At 41.1% G+C, this 24,603-nt stretch overlaps 2 protein-coding genes and 1 pseudogene across 2 annotated transcripts; all 3 read right to left on the bottom strand.

Annotated features, from left to right (window-relative positions):
- Positions 1–14,126: 14,126 nt before the first annotated feature.
- On the bottom strand, positions 14,127–18,841 carry LOC147460904 (uncharacterized; annotated as a pseudogene).
- Positions 18,842–19,010: 169 nt separating this feature from the next.
- LOC147460903 (uncharacterized) lies at positions 19,011–21,860 on the bottom strand. The gene is made up of 3 exons (XM_086508598.1): positions 21,724–21,860; positions 20,369–20,520; positions 19,011–19,492 (listed from the first exon to the last, which is right to left on the bottom strand). Exons 1-3 carry the CDS (start codon positions 21,734–21,736, stop codon positions 19,340–19,342), a joined length of 318 nt encoding a protein of 105 aa, XP_086364724.1. The 5' UTR covers positions 21,737–21,860; the 3' UTR covers positions 19,011–19,339.
- On the bottom strand, positions 21,854–22,684 carry LOC147460902 (uncharacterized). The gene is made up of 2 exons (XM_086508599.1): positions 22,386–22,684; positions 21,854–21,997 (listed from the first exon to the last, which is right to left on the bottom strand). The coding sequence occupies exons 1-2, from the start codon at positions 22,557–22,559 to the stop codon at positions 21,854–21,856; spliced, it is 318 nt and encodes a 105-aa protein (XP_086364725.1). The 5' UTR covers positions 22,560–22,684.
- Positions 22,685–24,603: the final 1,919 nt, after the last annotated feature.

Genomic DNA, 24,603 nt, shown 5'->3' with positions numbered 1-24,603 from the left:
CATTTCTCCAGGGCATCCCTCCCTCGTGCCTGCACCCACCAACACTAAGAATCATCCACACTCCCCATTGCAACCATGGGGGATTCACTAATACTAGGTAGGGGATGCCACTTGCATGCATCCTCCTAGGAAACCTCTATCTATGGCCCCTTGTGTAGCAACCCACTCCCCTATTCATGGATATCAAAGCACTAAGATAACCCCCTACATACTGTCTCCATTGTATTAACATGACTCCCCTACCCTATTTGAAAAACCTCTAGCGGGGATCCAAGGTGTCAAAATATTTTCCCTCTTGACACTATCTCCCTAGACCACATTGATGGATTGAACGAGTTGCGCTGAGAGAGAGAGAGAGAGAGAGAGAGAGAGAGAGAGAGAGAGAGAGAGAGAGAGAGATCTTGATTTTTCAATGCTACAATGACCTTGATGCTATGGAATACATTTGCACAATCTATAGAGGCTTCCTAATCACTCAAGGGCAAGCTTTGAGGAAGAGTAACGAGTCATCCGCAAAAAGCCTAGCTATCAATTGGTTGCACTTCAACATGGTATGCCTTACGATTGGAGTACTAAGTGGGTCAAGACTTTGCATAAAGGAAAGGATGTAAATAATGTAAATAACCACTGGACTATAATGATTGGGTCTCTTATGGCAAAGTTTTTTGGGTGCATGATGGAGATAAAATTGAGTGATGGGGCTGAAGAGAATGGCAAGCATGCAAAAGGACAAGCTGCACGACAACCTCACCATAATTTGGCACGGATCTTATACGCCTAGTCTACCACCAGTGTCCACCACTCCTTGATGCATTAGTTCGTGATTTACTAGACTAGTAAGAGAGGAACTCGTAGATGCTTTCCTATCACATGCTTTACCTTTTGTTTTTTAAATAAAAATCACTACTCCTATCGGGCCTTTTTGACCACCTCCTTCTTCCCTAGTCGCCTCTCACAGTTTCGTGCTTGGTTGTTAACCTCCCATTGGGTCCGTTCCTAACCATGCCCTCAGATTCTAGCTCGATGGGAGCATCTTGGCATGCTATCATTTCCTACATGCTGCCAGTGTCCATTCCTCCGCTAGCTTATCTCAGTAGCGAGACGAGCAGAGCATTTTTCACCATTTTTTTTGCAGAGCACTAACCACCGCATTTTGGTAATGAGGAGGATATGTCCCCAAGATACTCATTATACTGAGACAAGTGTTTAATCATTTCTAGCTTCATCGCCCTACAATCTTCAACGCTTTATGAGTTCGCTAGATTAAGCTCTCACAGGAAACATCATCCTTGCTAGTATGCTTGCCCTGTTTCTTCATCTTCCCTAATTAACTAGCCCTCTTACCTTAAACAGATTTGTCAATGACTCTCAACCATCCTCCGCTTTCTTTGATGAGTGTTGTGTGATCTTGATCTTCTTTCTGCCAAGTTGGTGCCTAGATTGGATCTCTCTCTCTCTCTCTCTCTCTCTCTCTCTCTCTCTCTCACACACACACACACACACACACACACACAGACAATCGCACGGGACACGAAAATGCAACACCATTATGGCTACGATGTATGAATTGTCTTTCTATAATTCAATGACAGTGTGAATATCTTTGAATGTCTTTCTAATGAGTATATTTTGTCTTCTCGGACCAACCTAAAAATTGTGAGTTTTTAAAAGTTAAATTCCTCGTTTTCATTAGGAAAAAAAAGGGAAGGCATCACTAAGGCCTCACCCATTTGGGGCACTCCAAAAATATTACATGGACCCACATGTAGGGGGAGGGTGACCTTAAGGCCTTATAGTTTTTAGAGCTTAGAACTCTATAGCTTTTAAAGTGGGTTTACAACTTTGGGATGTAGAGATTTAAACTTTTAAAGGGGGATCTATTGCACAAGGCTTTAGAGCTTAAGGATGTAGAGTTTTTTTTTCAAAACTCACTCAACAGAGTGAGTAGATTGGATTAATCAACAAATAAATTACAATTGGACCATGCTCATATCGAGCCATGGATTCAAAGTAATCCCATGTACACAAAGGAGCATAGTACCATCCTCTCACAACACCAAACTACAAGGTTTCACAAGGACATGAACCTAGTACCAAGCCAAAAATTCATACAACCTATACATAAACATCCCAACATGCAAACCATAAGCCACATAAGGGCAAAGTCAAAACCTCCATCACTTCGATAATAAATTCCAGACAACCGACAAGGAGAACCATCCAACGGATAGCCAGAACCTCCATCACCATACATATGGGCTAATAGGGGAGCCCCAAGACCTCTGTTGCTACCATAGTAGGATCGTCCACGGGCACCCCCATGATGGAAGACCTAGACAAAACCGAGCAGAAAATCATCCAAACCAGCATGAGGACCAGACAAAGCAGGCTGTAATAGGTGAGCCAAGCACTAAATGACCACGAAAAGAGGATACCACACCAATAATCAACCCCAACAATAGCAGCACCTGACATCTCAAATCGTACACACACCATCTTGAACCACCAGAGAGCAGATACAAGCTTGCGAGGTCCGTCCACAAAAGAGGTGGACAGCCGCCAAGACAAAGATGCATAAATTTTCAATGTTGAACCCTGCTCACCACCCAAGAGGGACGTGACAACCGGGTGTCCTACCATGCACGCTGAAACAGATCCCTCCCAGTGGTCCCTGAGTCCACAGCACGCCCAAGGCACAACTCAACCCCACATCGCAACCCCCAGACAGACCATCGAAAGGGCCCTCCAACCCATCATGGACCTTGGTTAAAGCCCTATTCACTAGAACCCACTTTAAAAACTCTACATCCTTCCATTGCAGTGGCTAATCGCAACCCTCGCCATCACGATTTAGCCACCATGATGGAAGAATGTAGAGTTTTTAAAGTGGGGTCTAGAGAACAGGGCTCTAAAGCTTAGGCCCAAATAGACCATCGAAATGGCCCCCCAACCTAGCATGGACCTTCTGTAAATCCCTGTGCTCTAGACCCCACTTTGAAAACTCTACATCCTTCCATCGTGGCGGCTAAATCGCGACCCTAGCCATCACGATTTAGCCGCCGTGATGGAAGAATGTAGAGTTTTAAAGTGGGGTCTAGAGCACAGGGCTCTAAAGCTTAGGGATGCTTTTTTGATTCAACTTCCGTGTGCTTATGGGTTCTTTTACCTCTCTTTGAAGAGAGGCATTGACTATTGTGTCAAATATTATTTTTTATACTTTTAGAATATATTATAGTCTTAATAGTTCAAAACTTGTCTACATATTTGTGAATGGATTCGTAGGGAGAGAGATTCAAGATTCGCCATTCGGTAAGTACTTTGTCTTTGGCATTGGTGGCCAAAAACTGCTTCATAATGGAAGCTCTTAAAGCTTTCCACGTTCATGGAGCTTCACCGTTTGCCCGTAGGCTAGACCACCATTTCCTGGCCGACTTTTGAAAGTGCATAGCTACATGGCGTAGCTTAAAGGACTTCGTGAAGCCCTCATCTCCAAACGCCGCATTGAATTGTTGGATAAAGGCCAAGACTTTGTCTGTAGCACCAAAGGTGCCATCATAGGTAAGGAAAGAGATGCTCTTTTCTCCCTCTTTGAACTTCTTGAGCTTGGACGACCTCTTCCATGCGGCATAGATTTCCTATGGCCTTTTCTTTTTGATGATTCAAAAGTTGCACCATCACTTTCTTCAAAAGATGAAGAATTTGAGGAAGATGGAGAAGAGGGTGACCTCTTTCTCGCCTTTTTCTTGCATTGATCTTCTTTGTCTACACCATCACTTTCATAAGAGGAAGAGGATGAAGAAGATGGAGAAGAGGGTATCCTCTTTCTCGCCTTTTTCTTCTCTTGCTTTTTATCATCCCTCTTTGAATTATGGTGTGGAGAAGTGTGCAATGGTATTCTCCATTTTGGAGGTGTGGGAGAGCGTTTAGCCCGCCGTCTTCGTACAGTCATCTTCGTCGAGGTGGTAGGAGACTCACTTCTTTTGTGTTCCTTCGGTGGGGGCTCTTGAATTCTCCTTTGGAAGGAGATGCATCATCAAAAAGAAAATTTTTGAGTCTTTCGTATATGGATCTTCTTCTTCTTCCCGAATCTGAGAGAGGCCTCTTTTGTAAGTCTCACAAGGAGGCTTCCTAGGTACTCTCTTGTCATGGTGGGGAGCTTGGAGAATCCCATGAGCACGAAGCTGCCGTTGCACTTCACTTTTGAGGGATGGATTGCCCATGGCTTGTTGAAGCCTAGAAACAAGGTAGTTAACAAGCATAGGGCATCATTAGTAGCCTGCTCATTAGCAAAATCAAAGCTATCAACATTAATTTCCCTCTCTTTAATATTGTCAGCCATTCTAACAACTTTTAGGTGTAAACTTTTTAGGTGTACTTTGGAACTTCAAGCCCTACTTGCTACTCCTCTTTACCCCTTTATAGAAAGCACTCAAGCTATTGTACTCGTGGCTCGAATACCATTAATTGCAAGGAATAGAAGAGAGGATCTTTCAACACCCAAACAGCATCATCTCCTATCAAGCGTCTAATAGCTCAATAGTGGTTAAGACGTAGGCAAGCCCCATAGGACTCCACTATTAAGACCATAACTCTCGACGGTGATGCCCCGTTATCTGCATGAGGGAGGCACATTGCAAGGCTGAAAATTCCCTATTCTACTTACTCATTTGCAATTAATAATAACAACCACTTACAGCTAGCTTGAGGACCTCCCTTCTTGAGCAAGAAAAGATAAACCTTGTGCTCTGATACCAATGTAACATTTAATGGCCTAGTAACTTGTGTGTAGCGGGAAATAGCATGAACATAGTAAGCATTTCATTAGAATAGATTCCTAATGAGCATAACAAGAGTGCTTGGGTGGAGAGAGCAACAAAAAGCATAACACCTTGTTAGATAGCATGAAAAATACTTCAAAAGAGAGAGAAATTAAGCTATTGACAACAGTTGAGGACCAGATTTTCATGGAGCCGGTTCCCCCTCCAAAAGGCTATGTATTATAGGTTTCACCCATCAAGAGAGACATTTTACAATATAGTTCTTTGTGTTCCTTCAATACTAGCAAAGTGTATTTTGGTTTCAAGGGATGTAGTGTTTGTGAAATATTCTATTCAGCCCTTGGTGTCATGTACTAGAGACAGTAATGTAAGCTCACAAGACATTTATGACACTTTGTTGCCTCTTTTTAGTGGTGGAAGTTTGAATGTAAATTCCATTGAGGCAAATGTACAGCCTATGGGGGTTCCCAAAAATGTTACAGATCAGCCTATTACTGATGCAAATGTACATGATGTACTTGATGAGGAAAGGGCTGAAAATGAGCAGGCTAGAGGTATGCCAAAATGGCTAGTGCATACATTGCATGACAGTAAATTGGATGCACCTTTGTCTAGTTGTACTCGTTCAAGCTCTCGCCATGCATCTTATGCATCAGATTGTTATGCTTTGGCTGTGTCTAGCTTACATGATTTTGAGGAACCTCTATCTTTTGATGAAGCACAAAAAATTGGATGGCTGCCATGCAATCAGAATATGATGCACTTATAGAAAATGACACATGGACTTTATGTGATTTGCCTCCTGGCAAAAGGCCATTGGTACAAAGTGGGTTTACAAGTTAAAACGTGAGCTAGATGGTGAGATAGATCGCCATAAGGTTCGACTTGTTGCAAAGGGTTATGCACATTAAAAAGGCATAGATTATGAAGAGGCTTTTGCTCCCACTTGTCATATGACTACTGTGCGTTTTCTATTTGCATTGGCAGCTCATTTTGGTTGGGATGTACATCAATCAGACATTGGAACTGCTTTCTTGAATGATGACATATTTTAGGAAGTTTATGTAACGCAGCCTCGCGGTTTTGTCAAGAAAGGACAAGAGGACAAAGTGTGCAGATGTAAGAAGACTTTATATGGATTGAAGTAATCTCCTCGTGCTTGGTATGAGAAAGCTGACACTCATTTGGTCAAACAAGGCTTTCGTAACAGTCCAACAGAAAGCACATTGTATGTAAAGCGTGAGGGTGATGTACTTTCTCATTGTGGTTCTTTTATGTAGATTATTTTCTGATCATTGGACCAAATGAGAGACATATTTCTGAATTTAAGGCTGATTTGAATGCTACTTTCAAGATGAAAGATTTGGGGTTGTTGCATAATTACTTAGGCATATAGTTTTAAGCAGTGTGACGGTGGTATTTCCTTGTGTCAAAAAAGTTACATAGAAACATTGCTATGTAAGTTTGGACTTGAGGATCGCAAACCTATTGCCAGGTTTGGAGTTAAGCCTACATGATGCTGGTGATCCTGCTGATGTCACTCTTTACCAAACTACTGGCTGCCTCATTTCTGTATGCAATATAAGGCCGGATATTCAGTTTGCAATCTCACAAGTCACCAGATTTATGCATAGCCCAGGGTCTAAGCATTGGTAGGCTACCAAAAGGATTTTTTGCTACCTTAGTGGCACTTTACAACTTGGATTGTTTTATCCCAAGGGGGGATCATTGCCGCCAGACTTACATGCTTTTTCGGACTCAGATTGGGTTGGTTGTTTTGACACGCGAGTGTCCACAAGTGGTTTTTGTTTCATGCTTAGCAGTTCATGTATGTCATGGTTGAGCAAAAAGAAACCTATTGTTGCCACTTCAAGTTGTGAGGTTGAGTACAGTTAGTCTTCACAACTATGCTTGAGTGTGTATGGCTCGGACGCCTTATGGCTGATTTGGGTGTTGGACAGGACACTGCCAACACTATCTACACTGATAGTCAAAGCGCATTGGCAGTTGCGAGGAACCCAGTTTCTCATGCTCGCACAAAGCACATTGAGGTGCACTACCACTACCACTATGTCAGGGAGATGCTCTCAGCAGAAAGATTAGCTTGGCTTATGTGCCAACACAGGACAACCTTGCACACCTTTTCACAAAGGCATTATCTTGTGAGAAGCTCGAAGCTTTCCGCAAAGATTTGGGCTTACTCCCCTTTGTGAACTAATCATGTCCTCAGGGCATGGCACTTCCCTTGACTCATGTGCCAGCTCTCATTCACCCCTGGGGGATTCACCATGGAAAACTTATCGCACCATGTAAGTGCAAGGGAGGGGGGTTTTTTTACAAGTTACATAAGCGTATAAGTTAGGGGTAGACCCCCAATAATTTATGTCATAAGCTTAAAAATAAGGGAGGGGGTATCATATTTTATTGGTTGGGGGGGGGGGAGAGAAAAGGAAAAAATGAGAGGAAGTTTTTGTGTTTCGAAATCATTGCTTCCCAAAAGAGTCTACCCTTGAACTTTTGAGTCAGTAGCTACAAAGATCCATGCAAGAACCAACACTGCTTTATATCAATTGCTTCTTTTGTGATTATAATTCATTTTTTGAGGGATGAAAGATATAAAGAGTTTGTATAAATGCAAATTTACACGAATAACCTAGCACAACTATATGACCATGTTTTTTGAGTAATTTAGATGGGGTAGAATTGGATGAGTAGCTAGAGTGCAAGCTGAACGGGTACATAGTTTGAAAGTCAAACTAAGACACATTGAGAGTACATCTAGTTATCAACATAAGTGGCTCCTTAGTACCTTGCCAGTCACTATGCTACACGCTCTTTGACTAGTTCTACTCAGCTAGATTATGTGAGACCTAAATTTTATATGTAAGATAGGGATATAATAATTTCTTGCATTGATTGTCGTATAAGCGTAGAAAGGGGGGTCATATTCCCTAATATGAGTCGTATATAGGGGTTTTATCAAAGTTGTCCGCTCGCACGTGGCGTTCCATTTTATATATAGAGTGAATCCCCCGGGCATTGACCGCATCACTCTAGGCGGGATTTGTTACCATATACATGTGGTAGTGATGTGTGTGAACACACTAGGACCGCCGTGGCATTTTTTCCCTCTTTAGGAGGTTTTTTCCCCCGTGCACTGTATATACGCCCATCACTCTAGGGCTATCTATCTTTCCATTGCACACTAACACGCTCTCTATTGTGTGCGTTGAGCTTCCCTCGTCTTCTCCAAGCTGTGTGTGTTTCTCTGCAACCCTAATTCCAAGAGAGCCTTGCGAGGGAAAGATTATGGAAAGCCAAAGATAAACTATCCTAATATACATTGATACAGTTTTGATTATGGCTCAAGGATCTAAGGTTGTGAACAACAAAAGAGGGTGAAAGTATTGTGCTAGATTGAGATGGTTACACCATTGGCTATTGAGGTCGTATTTTTGAGGCTCAAAATAAAGCAAAGGGTGGTTCATTTGAGGGAAATGATAAGTGATATTTGAGAATGTGGCTTTGGAATCATGAGATTAGATGGTGTATACAAAACTATATTACCATTAATTTGGATATCCAAATAATGATTTCAAGAACTTTCTCCATACAGAGGCTCTTGCATTTGTGCTACATAAGACATTGCATTATAACATAGAACTCGTGAAGATTTCTTTAATATAGAAGCATGGATTGCTTGAAGAATTGTTTGTCTTGAAAATTTCTTCAACATAAAGAGATCAAAGGCGTGCAATTGGGCATGTCCTTACTAGAGAAGACACCAACAAGGATCAATTGTCAGAATTGTATTACATATCCATTTTTGTAGAGACAATTTGTATGGCATGCTTCCAATTACAATTCCCAAAGTTTGTGTGTGTGTGTGTGTGTGTGTGTGTGTGTGTGTGTGTGTGTGTGTGTGTGAGAGAGAGAGAGAGAGAGAGAATTATCATCTTCTTGGAGTGATGCACTCTCTCTATAAGTGTGCATACAAACACTTATATACACCTACATGTGTGTGTGTGTGTGTGTGTGTGTGTGTGTGTGTGTGTGACCCAATGTCCATACTTTTCTTGGCCGCAACGCGCGGGTCACACACTAGTAGTACTTAAGGATAATGGACAATGGGAATGATAGGAGTGATCCAAAGGAGGAAGAAAAGAGGCCCTTTTATAGCCCTAGGTAAAGGCTAGTGACACCATGATCGTATCAAATAGTATCAAATAGGAGCATACCTAATCTAGAGTAGGTTCTCGCTAGAAGTAGTAAAGATGCATATAGATACTCATCATACTCATCAAGAAGGTCTGTTTTTACCTTATCTACTAGTTTATTGTAGAGGCTAGTGACATCATGATCTTGTCAAATAGGAGCATACCTAATCTAGAGTAGGTTCCCTCTAGAAGTAGTAAAGATGTATACTGATACTCGTCATACTCATCATACTCATCGTGTCAAATAGGAGCATACCTAATCTAGAGTAGGTTCACGCTAGAAGTAGTAAATTTGTGTACCGATACTCATTATACTGATCAATTGAACAAGGTCTATTTTTACCTTATGATCGTGTCAAATAGGAGCATACCTAATCTAGAGTAGGTTCTCGCTAGAAGTAGTAAAGATGTATACCGATACTCATTATACTCATCAATTGAAGAAGGTCTATTTTTACCTTGTCTATTAGTTTATCTTTACAACTTCTAGGTTCCCGCTAGAAGTAGTAAAGATGTATACCGATACTCATTATACTCGTCAATTGAAGAAGGTCTATTTTTACCTTCTCTATCAGTTTATTATATGTACCTGAAAAATAAGAGAGTGACCTTTAAAAAATAAAGAGATATTTGCTAAGCCTCACCAAATCTATCGTCATTGGCTTTGCATTGTGGGTGGCTCAATTTTAACCTTCTTCTCTTACTACCTTTAAAAGTTGGAATCATTAAAGATCAAATAATTGATCCCACCTCGGAGGGCCTATAATTTGGAAGAAAACTCAATACACGGGGAAGTCACTTATCAAAAGCTCCCCATATCACATGTGTTCGAGAGGTTTTTAATAATACCTCAATATACATGCTATATCTACACTGCGGACCTATTTAAAAATCCCCCATCCCCCTTTATTGTATACATAAAAGTATACATTTTGGATAATTGATAATCCTCAATAACGTGAGTTAACCGGAGAGGTTATTAATAATACCTCAATATACATACTATATTTACACTGCGAGCCTATTTAAAAATCTTCCACCCCCCCTCTAATGTATACATAAAAGCATATATTTTGGATAATTAATAATCCTCTCCAATTAACTCACATTATATGATACACATTTTGAAAAGTGACCACCCCAAAACTTGGTGTTCTTTCACATGTCAAAATTTCTACTTATTCCTTCAATCCGTGTGAAGAGGGCTCTTTGAACGAGGAGTTGTAAATGAAGTACAATCCATGAGAGGAGATGTATAATTTTGTTAAGATATCTTGCACTCTGGATAGAGGAGACCCCTTGCAAATACAACATGACCAAGAAAAGTTACTTGATATTTAAAAATGTGAATCCCTCCACATTTAACTATCCACCTATTGAGTGTAGCCTTTAAAAAATCCTTTTTATACTTTTTCAAGATGCTCTGCATATGAGCTATGGCTACTAAAATCATCAATAGAGAACCTTATTCCTTTTCCTAAAAAAGGGTTGAAGCACATGAGTTACAAATCTTTTGAGAATTTTTGGTGCATGAGTTGGAACAAACGACATTATTTTATAAGCAAAAGATACCCCAGGTTTTTTGCAAGTTTTTTTCCTTTAGTCTCTCCCTATAATCTTGGTTTGAAAATGGCCTACATAGTCATTGCACAAATTTCTTGATGTGCGACCTCATTAAGAATTTCATCGTAGAAAGAGAAAGAGAGGTGATCCCTCTTTGTTGCAGCATTCAACGGCTTATAATTCTCTCATACCTTCCATGTGCCATTCTTCTTTGAGTTCACCACTATAGGAGACGCCACATTCAATCCTCCATAGGGTAGATGAAACGTACATTTGCAAGTCTCCTTTGCTCATACAGAAGAGCTTCCTACTAAACCACTCCAAGTCATCTTAGTCAAGGCGACCGATCAACCAAAGTACAAGAGATCACTCTACTCCAGTGAATGCTTTCCAAATGCAACAAATTCCCATTTGTTTGCTGCCTGCCATGCCACGAGAGATGATCCGTAACAACTTTTAAGCAAAGAGCAAACTAGAGGTGATCAGGCAACCAGGAATATGACCGACCATCTTTCCAAACACAATCTCCTAAAGGGAAATCTGCCAATTACCAAAGGCGGGAATGGTAACATGCTGACATAGATCAGGCCTTTCTTATGAGAACTAGTGCGCCACAAGTGAGATACAATATCAGATATAAGCAGCAAGAGGTGAGAGTGATGTCAGTGTAACAAAACGACAAGTAAGGTTGAACATATGCCATCATGATACTTTGGACAATACGAAGTCGAACATGTAACGGCCATGTAGACAGTTTCCAATAGTGCCATTTGACATTTAATCGTTGCATGACCCAATCGACTTGCTGGGTATTAGTTACCTCTGCCGGCCAATACGATATCCTAAGTGTCAGACCGCCACATGCGCACCCAAAATTTCCGCATGCCACAAAAGATGATGCTAGTCACAAACACCAAGAGACAAGAGTTTGGATTTTCAAAAGTTAACCCTAAGGCTTGTTGCTAGACCAAATATATCCAATGGTTACATAATCTCTTGCACATCATCCTAGTTATCGCGCGGCATGAACAACGAATGATCAGCATGGCCTGTCCTATAAAGTCATTGCCATTGGGTAATTTTAGCTTATGAAGACGACCAAGCAAAGTCAAGTGATCCAAATGCAATAACAAGGGATGAGTGGCAATGCCATACAACAAGGCATTGAGTGGGCAACCCTATCTGACAGAGCATCCAAGAGGCTAGCACGTGCGCGCAAACACACACACACACATAGAGAGAGAGAGAGAGAGAGAGAGATAAGAGATTTTGTGTGTGTGTGTGTGTATGTGTGTGTGTGTGTGTGTGTGTGTGTGTGTGTGTGAGAGAGAGAGAGAGGGGGGGGGGGGGGGGGGGGTGGGTATGCTAAAAGTATAATTGGCCCAAGTTTTGGTCCTAATTCGAAGCAGTCACATAAATTTGTCAAGATTCTTTTGAATTTGCTTGGAGCTTTGAGTCGATTGAATTTTGCTAATGTTTTATGGAAGTAGAAACAAACACCCTACATCTTAGATGATGTTCTGATTATTTTACTAGAATCTCTCGTGCTCCAAACATAGTCTTATGCTTTTTGTAATAGCTTAAAAGAAGACTTGGTTATCAATGGTGAGAATGTTGCAGTGTTGACTTTCTTTTTTCCATAAAGGGAAGATGCATTGGCGTGGGGTTGATTTTGTGGTTCACGTTTTTGTGTGCGTATAACCCGAGCATCATTCTCATGGAGTTTTAATAAGTGCTCATGCATGCTTACACATTATGTAAACCATACATTACTCAATAGCTTCGCGATAAGTGAAGGATGCATTTTATTGTGTCCATGCAGTACAAGAAAATCATGTACAAATCAAGAAATAAAAACTTTTTTTATTACAAGCGTGTTGAGTGTAAGGCTAAAAAAATTGGGCTCCAAGGCATCATTGGCAAAGCAGGCATGGTACGCCACTTTGCTCAAGAACACAACAAAGGGGTGTCAATTTCTTATATTCGCTATGTAGGGAAGTGGTCTAGAAGAGAGAACGATTTGCACGTACAACGAGCTCGAAATGCTCTTCGCATCTATGATTCAAGTCTTCCTATTCTTTCTAAATTTTCTCGATTCTTAGTTGCAAGATATGTAGAGTGTACAAAGAAGAAGCAACTTGAAGGTTCAAGGCTTGAAGGTAAACCCCCTTTCTTTCTATGTTGTGACTATCTAGATGTAAAGGATTCTCTTTTAAATTTATGGTATATATATAAATGCTTGTCTTTTTAATTTATGGTATATATTGTTGATGGTTCTTTTTGTACGGTGATAGTGGACTTGGTGACTCCTCTTTCCACAAAAGGTGTATTTGTTGAGGATGACTTAGATAAACCTCTTTCCATGGACACGACGGACAAATTCGGTAAGGAGGACCACGTCCAAGTTACAAGCGTTGAGGTCTTAGGCAATCAAGTAACAGGTGAAACCATAGTACATGACAACTCCAAGAGGAAATGCAAAATGTTTCAAAATATCAACAACACAATGACTCATAGGAGATCTACTAGACTCAAAGACATTTATTGCAATGTAGCTCAAAGTTTCTCTTCTACGTCCACCCAACCTTGTTATTCTTCTTTTGAATTCAAAGCTATTGTAACTCTGCTATTTTATGTATGGTTCCTAAATTAAATTGCAAAAAGAGTTCAAGTATGGTTCCCTTGCTCTTTCGATTATCAAATTGTGTGTGTGTGTGTGTGTGTGTGTTTGTTTGTAGAGAGAGAGAGAGAGAGAGAGAGAGAGAGAGAGAGAGAGATTTTATGTGCTAGAGAGTGTGTGTGTGTGTGTGTGTGTGTGTGTGTGTGTGTGTGTGTGTTTTGTGGGTTGTTGGGGGGGGGGGGGGGGGGGGAGAGAGAGAGAGAGAGAGAGAGAGAGAGAGAGAGGGAGGGAGAGATTAGGAATGTGTCCAAAGTTAATTTAATGACTTGAGTAACACATTCCTCTCACATGGAATTTATAAATGGAGTTAAGCTTGGTACCAAAGATATTGGCATGAATTATAAATGGAATGCGTAGGCCATTTCCTACCTTTCTTTAAGTGCTCCTTACATCCAATTTATTTTGTTTTTAATTCAATAGACATATAAATCCTACCAGTAGTGGAAACCACAATCCCCTGCAAAATGTTGTGTGTGTGTGTGTGTGTGTGTGTGGTGGGGGGTGGATGGTTACAAAGGTGAATTTACACACACAAAATGTTGGAGAGAAAGGGCACAATGAATTAATTGAAAAACTTGAACAAAAGATACAAGGCCAGTTTAGATACACAAATATTAGGAGATTGCCACAAGATTGCCACAAGCCAAGACCTCAAGTTGACTCTACATTTGTGGTGAGCTTCTTGACTTTTGCATCCAACTTTGATTGCATAGAGACCTTGTGTTTCTTTTTTCGCTTCACGAAGGGTTGGACAGTGGCCTCTTGGTGCTTCTTTTCATACTTCCTCTCAAAAAATGATTGTGCACGATTGATTTTGTTTCCAAAACTATCCTTTATAGTGATGAAGCCCACATTAGCTTCATCATCCATCTTTTTGTGTGCCTTCACCAGGTGCACATGACCTAAGGTCCGCTTAGTCCTTCACATGCCTCCTTTATGAGCACCTTGTCCTCTCCCACTAGGTTAATCAACTCCTCAAAAATGCGTTGAAGTGGTTGAATGCTTGTGGCGTGTGTTGACGATTCCACCATAGTAGGATCCCCTTCCAAGACATTGCAATCCATGGAAGGACTTGATGCCTCATGACTTTCTATCCTTGTAAGTATGGCCCGGTTTTGTCTCGGTCTAGAGGACATGTCCGAACCGCTATACATAAGCAAGCATTGTGCTATTAGTGATGAATGGGAATTTCCTTTCATAAGAATTACCTTGATTTGGTGCTTGCAAACGTTTCCTTGTTCAGACCACCGACAAGTACAACATGCCCAATCACAATTGGCATTGTACACTGTGTGGAAATGCCCTTTATGTTGAAATAATTTGCATGAATGCAACACCTGAATAAGAATCCATATGCTTGACATATCCTTCGGGGATTCCTAATGCTCGTTGGTAGGAGTTCTCAATGACATTTTTATTGCATTGTTGGGCTTGAACCCATTTTCTTTCACTTTTTGTAAAAACCAAAAAAGGGTAGGCACGATGTAGTTCGCTTGTGTCTAAGCAATCAACTCTGCGTTCCAATAATCTCTTTGATGAGCCTAAAAACTTGTACTTGCGATGGCCATGGTATACCTCAATAGCACCGTTCGTGTCTTGTCCTACATGTGGGAAATTGTGTGTTGCACGTATCCACATGCCTATGTGCAAAATCATGAATCTTATGAGAGGGATACAATGACAATACCCAAAAAACAAATGAGAGGAATTTTATTGTGTACCTATCTTTGACTCCCGATATGTTTTGAAGTACAAGGGGAATTGCTCCTCTTCCTTGTACTTTGAGTAGAAGGACACTCCAACAAAAGCTTTGCATCCCCCTTTGTGGCATCCTCTGATAAGGTAGGTTGACCATACATATTCATAATCAATCCCAATGCATGGAACATATATGCCCTTGTTGGCCAATCCTTCACCTTCTTTATGAGATGCTTTAGCCAACACCTCTTGACATGCCATAAACATAACAAAATAGGTACATGGAATACAGTCCTGCAAAAAGCATGTGTATATGTGAGACTTATAATGCCATTGTGGTCATTTACATTGATTGTGACATAAAAGGTGGACATGTCAATTTCTATTTCAGCATCGTCAACCATGAAAGCTCCAGGCTCCCAAGACTTAAAGTAACCTATGGTTTCTAAAGCTTGTGATCCATGTACATGTCGTTTCAAATGTGCCCGAAGAAGTCAAGATACATGCAATGGGAACGCCATTGCGATGACTATCAAAGACTAGTATAGTGTAGAGATAAAACAACATCACAAAAGTGCTCGTCGGTAGAATGCAACAAACTACATAGCGAACTTTATCAACCATAATATGAAAATGCCAATAACACCCACCTTGTACTTATTTATTCCGAAGGTTGCATCCATTGCTAGAAGATTTCCATTCCCATACTTGTAGCAAATATCTCTTTGCCATGAAGTTTGGATTCCTAGCATAAACTCAACATTGTGCATTGGATCTTTTGATTGATATATGAATATGTTGAGCGTATTTTCATTGCACCAATGCGGCACACTTTCGGCATCATTATCATGCATTTGATATTGCTCAATGGAGAGCTTGCTACCTATATTCATGATATCACGTATGCACAAGAAGTCATCCCTCACAAATATGTAATTAGGATCCTTTTCCTTTTGAGTGTGTAGTGCTTGTATATGTTTCTCCATGACTTGCTAGGGAGAAAAACCACGATAAAGCATACTTGATACCCATATTTTTTTGTGCAATGAAATCCAAGAGGAGAACTTCGAAGATGCATCTAGATGAGAAGAACCATGACATACCTCATCCGCCTTATTGGTATGATAGGGATGGATGTAAGATATCACACCTACATCTGGCTCCTTAGTCAATCTCTTAACACTGAAATGGCATTGGTAACCTTTGAAGAGTAATCCTTTAGTGAGCAGGCACGCCTCTTCCTTGTAGTAACGGGCACTGAGCTTGACGAATCCCCAATGTGGTCTTCTTCTCCTTCAACCTCACTTGAATGGTGTGGTGTTGTCTCCGACGAGTCTTTTGGGCCATATGCACACCAGAACCTAAAATCACACACCAAAAAATGCATTAAATTTGCACAGTAAAATCGCAACCAAATTGGGATTAAAACAATAGAGAAGTAAATCAAACTCACACTAAATTCTCTCTATCCAAGTGTCGCCTGTGATGAGCTTGAGTTGTGAAAGCGTACGTCGATGGTGTGTGTATGTCTTGAAGGTCGTTGGATATTGGATGGATTTGCCCTCCCCACAATGAAATCGCTCACACACGACCACAGAATTCGTGCTTCATGGACAATCTTGTATCTAGATTGACCAATACGTATGTGCAACCATTGAAGTGAATATGAATTAAAAATACCGGGGCTAGGAATTTGGAGGTCCATGGTGTATCTTGAAAATGGCGGCTACCTAATTAGCTCCATCAACATGCATCAAGCAAAGCTCAAGGAAGAGACCCATTGTGTGTGTGTTTCTCTCTTCCATACTATCAACATAAGCTTTCAGGCAAGCATTATGTGGATATGTGAGAATGCTCATAGAGAAGAGAACCATTGTGTGTGTGTGTGTGTGTGTGTTTTACCTTTCAATACCATTAGCTTAATTGGTGGTTAAGCATTGAGGGAAAATCCATTGTGTGTGTGTGTGTGTGTTTGTTTTGTAGCCACTTTCAGAAGTGTAGATTTTTTGGAAAAGCATTGTGTGGACACCCTTTTTCATTTTGTATGTGTTTGTGTGGAGGGGCAATTTGAGAATGTGTGAGTTCACAAGTGTGGGTGAGTGTGAGTAAAGTCTTTTAAGCAGACTCCACTTGGACCCTTGAGTGTGAGTAAAGTCTTTTAAGCAGACTCCACTTGGACCCTTGGTTTAAGCTTTCTAAATTTAAATGCATGGCTTGGATGGGAGTCAAGTCTTTTAAGCAAACTGCACTTGGACCCTTGAGGTTTAAACGAAAGGGTTGGAAGCTTTCTAAGCTTAAATGCATAGCTTGGATGCTTCTAAAGGCAACGCCTGAGGAGCATTAAAATTGAAGAGAGAGAGAGAGAGAGCGGGCACGCTCATTAGAATTCAAGGAAGAGAGGGAGAGGAGGCGTGATGGGCCCATTGTAAAATAGGCAAGGTAAAGAGCATGCGATGAAAGTGTGCATCCGCATTGCCTCGTTGGCACTGACCTGGACCACTTTGGTCCTGCTGATTGGGATGCACAACCGATATTTAGCAATGGGGCCGGTGTAGGGAACGACCATTCCGTAAAAGAAAGGGTGAGCACATGGAAACCAATGGATGCCAAGAGCCATGGTGGGAGGGGGGGGCATGCATTGGAGTGTTTGACAAGGGTAGGAGCTGAAGTAAGACCTGGGTCGCGCCCAGGGGGACACGTCAAGGGGTGGGGGGAGGATGTTTACCATTTTAAGAAAATCCAAAAAAAAATTGTACGAAACTTGAAAGGTGCCAATAACCCTACTACCACTTTGAAAAAGGGGGGGGGGGGGGGGGGGGGGGGGGGCTAAGCGAAGGTTACGAGAGATTTGCTTCCTCCTTCATCGTAGGGTTGCAAGAGCCAATGAGAGCAAGGCAGGTGCAGTCACCTTTTCTACGTTCATCTTCTCTGCGCTGAAACAAAAGTGGGTACATCCCCCTCCCCCCATTGGCACGGGCAGAACCCAACTCTAATCGAAAGTGTAGGTGATGGTCTCAACGATCTTCTACTTGCTGAGTTCTAAGAAACAATTGGTTGATTGTGTAAACAATTGTGTGTGTTGAGCTGTCGTGCATCTAACGGTCATAAGTGAATTCCACTTCAAAAATGTCAATAGATGTATGGTGGTGCTTAGCTACCCCACGATGCACGACCTTGATGGTTTGTGGACATGTTCTTAAACTGTTGGTGATAAATCCTTGCAGTTGCACGTGCTCACACATCAAACTGAAAATTTTGTTTAGTGTCAAAACTTGTGAGGGGAAATTGCCATTGTGCTCCTAAAAATTATATACATTGGCACCACCACCCTCCAAGTACACCTTGTGGATATTGCAAACCTCAAAAGGCTTTTGTTAGCTTTTCTAAGAAAGATTGATTATTGAAAGTGATAAAATAGTGATTTTTAATAGTAATGTAAGCATAAAAGATGCAATTATTCATTATTTATAGACATGATTGTTACCATTTGTGAGCTCATTGGTGAAAGTTTCAAAGTTTCTTGTCTAAGGCACTTAAAGAAAGATCTCCACCTTGCGTACGGTACAAGAACAGTTTTTTCTCCACCTTTATGGGACCGCTTGCTTGCAACAATGAGCCGAGTTTGTGATCTCAAGCGAGTTCATGATGAGATCACAAACTCACAAACCAAATTTAATTTTAATGTGCAAATTTTTTTAAGTTCTCTTCAAAACGAGCTTGAATGTAGTTTTGGATTCTAGCTGGTGACAACTTCATGCTAAAATTCTTTTTTGAGATGGATGTAATTTGGGATTTTGGTGTAGGGAACACTGTACATACGCTTTGCACACGCACCAGACAGAGCGGAGAGATAATAGTTGATCACATACATCAGCACTAAATTGAGAATAATACTGGACAGCCATGGAACTATGGATGCCAGAAGGTGAAGGAAACCCACCATAGGTACCTAGCTACTTTTAACGAATACATAAATATCACAGCCAACAAGTGAAATGCCTACAACACATGAATTGGTAGGGTATAGAGATGCCACTAACACTAACTCAAGCCACTTTTGTGGCTATAACAAACTTGCATGAAAATCCTTGTTCTGATAACCACAAAAGACACCTTTTAGACATCTTTGGTTCTATGAAATACAAGCTCGTGTGAGAATTCTTGTTCTCATAAACCACAAAAAACCTCAGAAAAAACTTTTGGGCATTTAAAAACAAGGCATTTTAACACGACCTCAAAGATATCCTATGTTCTTGGTTCCTTGAAAAATACCAAGTCTTAGAGCCCATTTTGTAAAATGAGGCGTTAAAAGTCACTATGAAATGGCTTGAAACACAAACCTAGTATTTTATGAGCCATATACTGCTCAAGCACTGGACTTCATATATTGCTTGCGTGCGAGGCTATCCAAGTTGCATTGGCTGGGTAGGGGCAGCCCCATCCGAGGTTAAAAATTGTGATGCCTGCATTGCTGTATGCGGAGATTGTGCTGCTGCTGCTAGCTGCTGAGCTGTTGCCATTTTTTGATGTGCAGACTCAGCTTGTGCCCTGGCTGCCTGATGTCATTAACAAACACCGTCAGCTAATCAAAACTAACCAGCACATGTTTTTGAATGCAATATAATATTTGGTAACCGGTAGGTGTTCTAAGTTTTTAATCAATAACATACACAATCTTTGGTTTTCGACCAACCTTGAATTATGAAGATTGAGAGGCCACAAGAGTGAAAGAAATCGTTATTACCAGTTCCTGCTCATTAATCAACAGCAGATGTAGCTCACACCTTTGAAGGTAGCCTATCACTCACCACGCTGACCTGCCCTTGTAACCTACTGCAAATGTTCTCCCATGAAGGGAACTTCGTCCCTCTCATCAGCTGAAGGCAAGCTTGAACCACATGGTACGATGTTGAGAGGGGACAACTCAGTGCGGTAGTGGGTTGAGTCTCTAAGGGATCACGTGTGTGTGAGAACCAAGTACACATTCGGTAACACATAAAAACCAAGAAAGCAACCTTCCAGAGACAGACCTTTGTGGTAGATCAGATATTCCGGTTCCTAGGGTCCACTTTAAAGTATCATTTCTTTTGAGTTCGAGACTCATCGCATAGATCTTTGAGGTCTCGTCTCTTGTGATTGTTGCTCATCCTGTTCTATAATACTAGATACAAGAAACACGATGATTGCTTAAAGCTCCCCCTCAAGGGAACACCCAATGCTCAAACCATAAACAGAGATGCACCATACATCTTTGCATGCTTCTTGGAAAGAAAAACTAAGTTAGATATGTGAGTATGTTCTCCCATGACAAAAACGGGCTTTAAGCGTATGATAAGAGGTGACTAATAATTAAGAAACCATGTGAAGACAAACCATAAATGAAACTACTCACTTAAAGCCATCAAGTAACAGCTCAAGGCTTTGATTCTTACCACTTGACTGGCAGGATCTTGAGGAGCTGCGGCAGCAGCTGACATAGCAGCTGCTAACTGTGTATTGGCTGTACTTGCCGCTTGGTTTGCTGCCTGTAGGATCCCGCTTTGTACAACGGAAGCTTGTGGCCCTTGTTGAGCTTGAGGAGAACCTGTTGCAACAAATCAAAGATAGTTATCTAAATTCCTAAGGAATCCACTACTTATACAACTAATTATATCTAGACAAATGAAAAAATGACATTTCAACTATGACAAAGATGTCGAAAAGTCCACTCCAAGGTTGCTTTTTGATGGGCGTTTTATCCGTTTTTTTATGGGTAGAAAATTGAGCTACCCTTTCAAAAAATACACTTAAATGCCGTTAAATTTGAAGGGCACGGGTGCCCATCAAAAAACAACCCTGGCGACTCACAATGGCCTTTATTAGAGGATAAAGAAAAGTGTGTGTGACCCACTACTCAATACCCTTCTTTATAGACATAGGAAAACAAAGCAGCACACACACTCACAGTGGCCTACATATACAAATGACAATGCTTTTCGATTCTTATTAGAAATACTATCATTGACTTTCCATGTGGCACTAATTAACAAGATTTATCAAACGGTCCACAGTTGCTCCCACAGGGTTCATTGCTTTTCTTAGTAACAAGGAATGGCCATCGTTCCCATCCCAATTTCCCGTTCCAAATTCTCGTTCCGTGTTTCAAACGTGAGTATTCGAAACAGGGAATGGCATTTCATGCATGTTCCCGTTCCGGGTAACTATGCAGGCTTATACAGCTTGGTGATATTTTTCAAGCAGTAGTGCCATATGTAACACTTGCAAATGCCTTTGCAAAAATTAAGATCTTCAACATCAAGGGCTTTCGCTAGTGCCACATAGTGACTAGTGCTTGAAATTTAACCAAATGACCTTATACAGGCCCAAAAAGTTTGCCACTATTCACTAGTCACGTGGGACTAATCAACAAGCCTTATCCAACTAGTCACCTCCTCCCAGCAGGTTTCATTTGACCGACAACCGGCTCCGGCTGCCCTGCCACGCAGGCAAGCTAGCCGATATTTAACCAAACCCTTATCCAAGGGTCCGTGGTCCTTTCCATGCTTTACTAAGCCCTTAAGTAGGCCAAGAAAAAAACCAACAATTCCATCAGGCATAGTGTTGATGAAATCCTCCAACATCCCAACTAACATCATCAGTACTCGATACTTGGTGAAGCGCTAGGTCTTTATACAAGCACACATAATAGCACAAGGTCTGCATGCTTTTGAGTGCCAATCTCCAAAGTTCCATGTTTCAAATCCAAACTAGACTCCGACTCTCTGCACAAACAAAGCGACTCACTTACCTTGAGTGGCCATCACCTTTTGGGCCAATTGCTGTCCAGCTAAATGTTGGATAGCTTACTGCTCCATTTTCTCTTGCATGAGATTGTTTTGAGCTTCCGCTGCTTTGTGCGCAACTTTGTCCGCTAGCTGTCAGGCCAAATTCTGCTGAGCCATCATCTCCATGGATGCCTGATATGCCTTCTCTTGGGCCTGCATTTGCATGCTCTGAGCTTTTTTCATTGCCATCTCTGCCTCTTGATGGGCTTGAAAAGCCTCCTTTGCTGCCTTTGTGGCCTTGCGGTACATAAAAAATTCAAAACACTAATAAGTCCAAGGGTAACCCCCTCGTTAAGTAGTTTCGCACATCCTCTGATCAACCTGCGTTCTCAAATATCTATAGTTTTGTTGCCACAAATGGAGAGCAAATGATGTGAACAGAACAATTGTTCGGCCCAATCATAAGCTTGAAACCTTACCTTAGTGTCCTTTCAAGGAGTACTTATTATCAATACAGCATACAATCTGCAGAGAAATATGACCATGCAAACAAGAAAATGAAAACAAGCTATGCAATGAATGAAGCAGGAGGCTTTCATGAGACTTTCATATTCATTGGGTCCTCGTGTGGGGTGCGCATGCTTTTTCTTGATGAGCAAGTGCCCAAACGTGTTGTGGTGGGTACCTCACTCTGTTTCTCAAAAGCTGGAGAAGAGTCCTGCTGCTCGGCCTGCGGCTGAGACTGCTGACCAGATGAAGGCGGTTGGCTGGACTGATGGGCGCTGGTTGCTGCCGCCTGAGAAGATGCTCCTTGGCCGCTGACTGGAGTTGAACCCTGCTGCTGCTGCTGCTCTGCCATTATGTCTGTTCCTAATCGCGGTGAAATTTTCGCACAAGGAAGGAACTGGAAGCACCAAAATAAACTTTTCTCGACTGCAAGTTCTCATCACGACAATTCTAGAACTAGATAGAGGTTCATTGCATTTATGGATTCCCAAACAGTTCTCAACACCTTAGTTCTAATTATGCATATGTCCATTACGAGATCTTCATTGTCGATGCGTTTCGAACCCATTGCAAGGTCCTCCGTGAAGAAAGGAGGACCAGATAAGTGTACATCCACTTGCAGACTATATTTGGCCTTCCAGATGTTTCCAACCACTTGTCTCCATTTACCTGCAAACCACTTCTTGGACCAAATCGTGTTGAGATGTTCAACCCAATCCTCTGAAGAGCACAAAGGATATGCCACGGCTGACTGTAACATTCTGTGATTAATGAAAATCAAGCTCATCTGAGCACTTCTTTATAAAAAGAATTAGGTGGTGAAAACGTCGTTTTTCACAAACACTGCTCTTGTCGACACTACTTTCATGAGGGGGCACACCAATAGGGCACCGGCATTGTTTTGGGCACTGCCTTTTGAGAGAAAAGGAGTATTGTTGAGGTTTTTGAGCTCGTGTAAAGTAATGAGCCCATCACAAAGGTATAGCTCTCTGTTGGCAAGTCTGCTCGATGCGACTGAGGCAAGAAGATAGTTTAGTGAAACTAAGGTGTTGAGAATTGTTTGGGAAGAATTCCATTCGGCAAAGAATTCCAATGGTGAGGCTTTGTGACTCTAAGGGTGGAGTCACACAGGACTATGTGCTCCCACATGTCTCAAAGAGGAGGCATGTCTTCCCCGAGCACCCCAGCTCACACCCGCAGCAAGAGCTTCCTTGCATTGGCGGTCGCACCAAGGAAGGACCCACTCACCCATCAGGATGTGCAAATGTAACATTTAATGCACTAGTAACTTGTGTGTAGCGAAAATTGATAACATAGTGAGCATTTCATTAAGAACAAGTTCCCAATGAGCATAGAGAGAGTACTTAATTTGAGAAAGCAACATAGCAATTTACATCTAGCTAATTTGGCATTAACAATACTTGAAAAGAGAGCGAAATAGAACATATTATTTGCCCATCACGAATGTCACCCCTCACCCCCAAAATAAATAAATAAATAATTTGAATGTTAGAAAAGAACCTAGGTTTATTGTAATCCCACTTATAAATTTTAAGGTTTGCTTGTAAATCTAATTTGAAGCGGAGAAAACCTACAAAGGTATAGAGGGGTAGCTCGTGGCCAGAAGTGGCTATATATGAGAGTGAGAGAGAGAGAGAGAGAGAGAGAGAGAGAGAGAGGAAACATTTTAGCTTTTTTGTGTGTGTGTGTGTGTGTGTGTGTGTGTGTGTGTGTGTGTGAGAGAGAGAGAGAGAGAGAGAGAGAGAGAGAGAGAGAGATGGAAAGGAAACATTTAGCATTGCAACAAATTAGGTCACCCTAAAGAGAATCTTAAAGCTTTTAACTATTATAACTTTGATGGGTCACCCTACACAAAATCAAATCGTAAAGCTTTCAACTTTTGCAACATTGAAAATTTGTATCCCAATGCTCAAAAAAGGGCTAGTTTAGTGTAATCCCACCTACAAACTCTAGGTTTATCCCTAAATTCTAGATGTGAAAGTGAGAGTGCCTACAAAGTTTAGAGAATTTAGTGTAAAAACCTTCAAATATAGTAAAGATTTACCTCTAGAACTTCTCATATGTAGGTTTTTCAAGTTCTTGTATCTCAGTGCTCAAAAAAACTTAGATTTTGAATTTGCCTATAAATATTAATTTAAAGGTGAGAACACCTACAAAATTAGAGAAATTTAATATAAAAGCCTTCAAATATAGTAAGTTTGCCTCTAAAATTTATCATATGTGAGTTTTTCAAATTTTTTAAAAAAAATATCGTGTACCTAAGTACTCGAGAGAAACTTAGGTCTATTGTAATCTCACCTACAAATTTTGAGATTTACTTTTAAATTTTAGATTTGAAGGTGAGAAAACCTACAAAGTTCATAGAACTTTAGTGT

Source organism: Adiantum capillus-veneris, chromosome 3 (genome assembly GCF_014529385.1).
Source record: "Adiantum capillus-veneris isolate H3 chromosome 3, ASM1452938v2, whole genome shotgun sequence".
Lineage (NCBI taxonomy): Eukaryota > Viridiplantae > Streptophyta > Polypodiopsida > Polypodiales > Pteridaceae > Adiantum > Adiantum capillus-veneris.
This window is presented reverse-complemented; position numbering and strand designations above follow the sequence as displayed.

Excerpts from the sequence above, each read along its gene's own strand:
- LOC147460903 (XM_086508598.1), bottom strand. Across the intron at positions 19,493-20,368 it reads AAGATCCTGCCAGTCAAGTG|GCAGCCAGGGCACAAGCTGA; the intron begins GTAAGAATCAAA and ends TAATGACATCAG.
- LOC147460902 (XM_086508599.1), bottom strand. The coding sequence starts at position 22,559 with ATGGCAGAGCAGCAGCAGCAGCAGGGTTCAACTCCAGTCAGCGGCCAA. Across the intron at positions 21,998-22,385 it reads CTTTTGAGAAACAGAGTGAG|GCCACAAAGGCAGCAAAGGA; the intron begins GTACCCACCACA and ends ATGTACCGCAAG.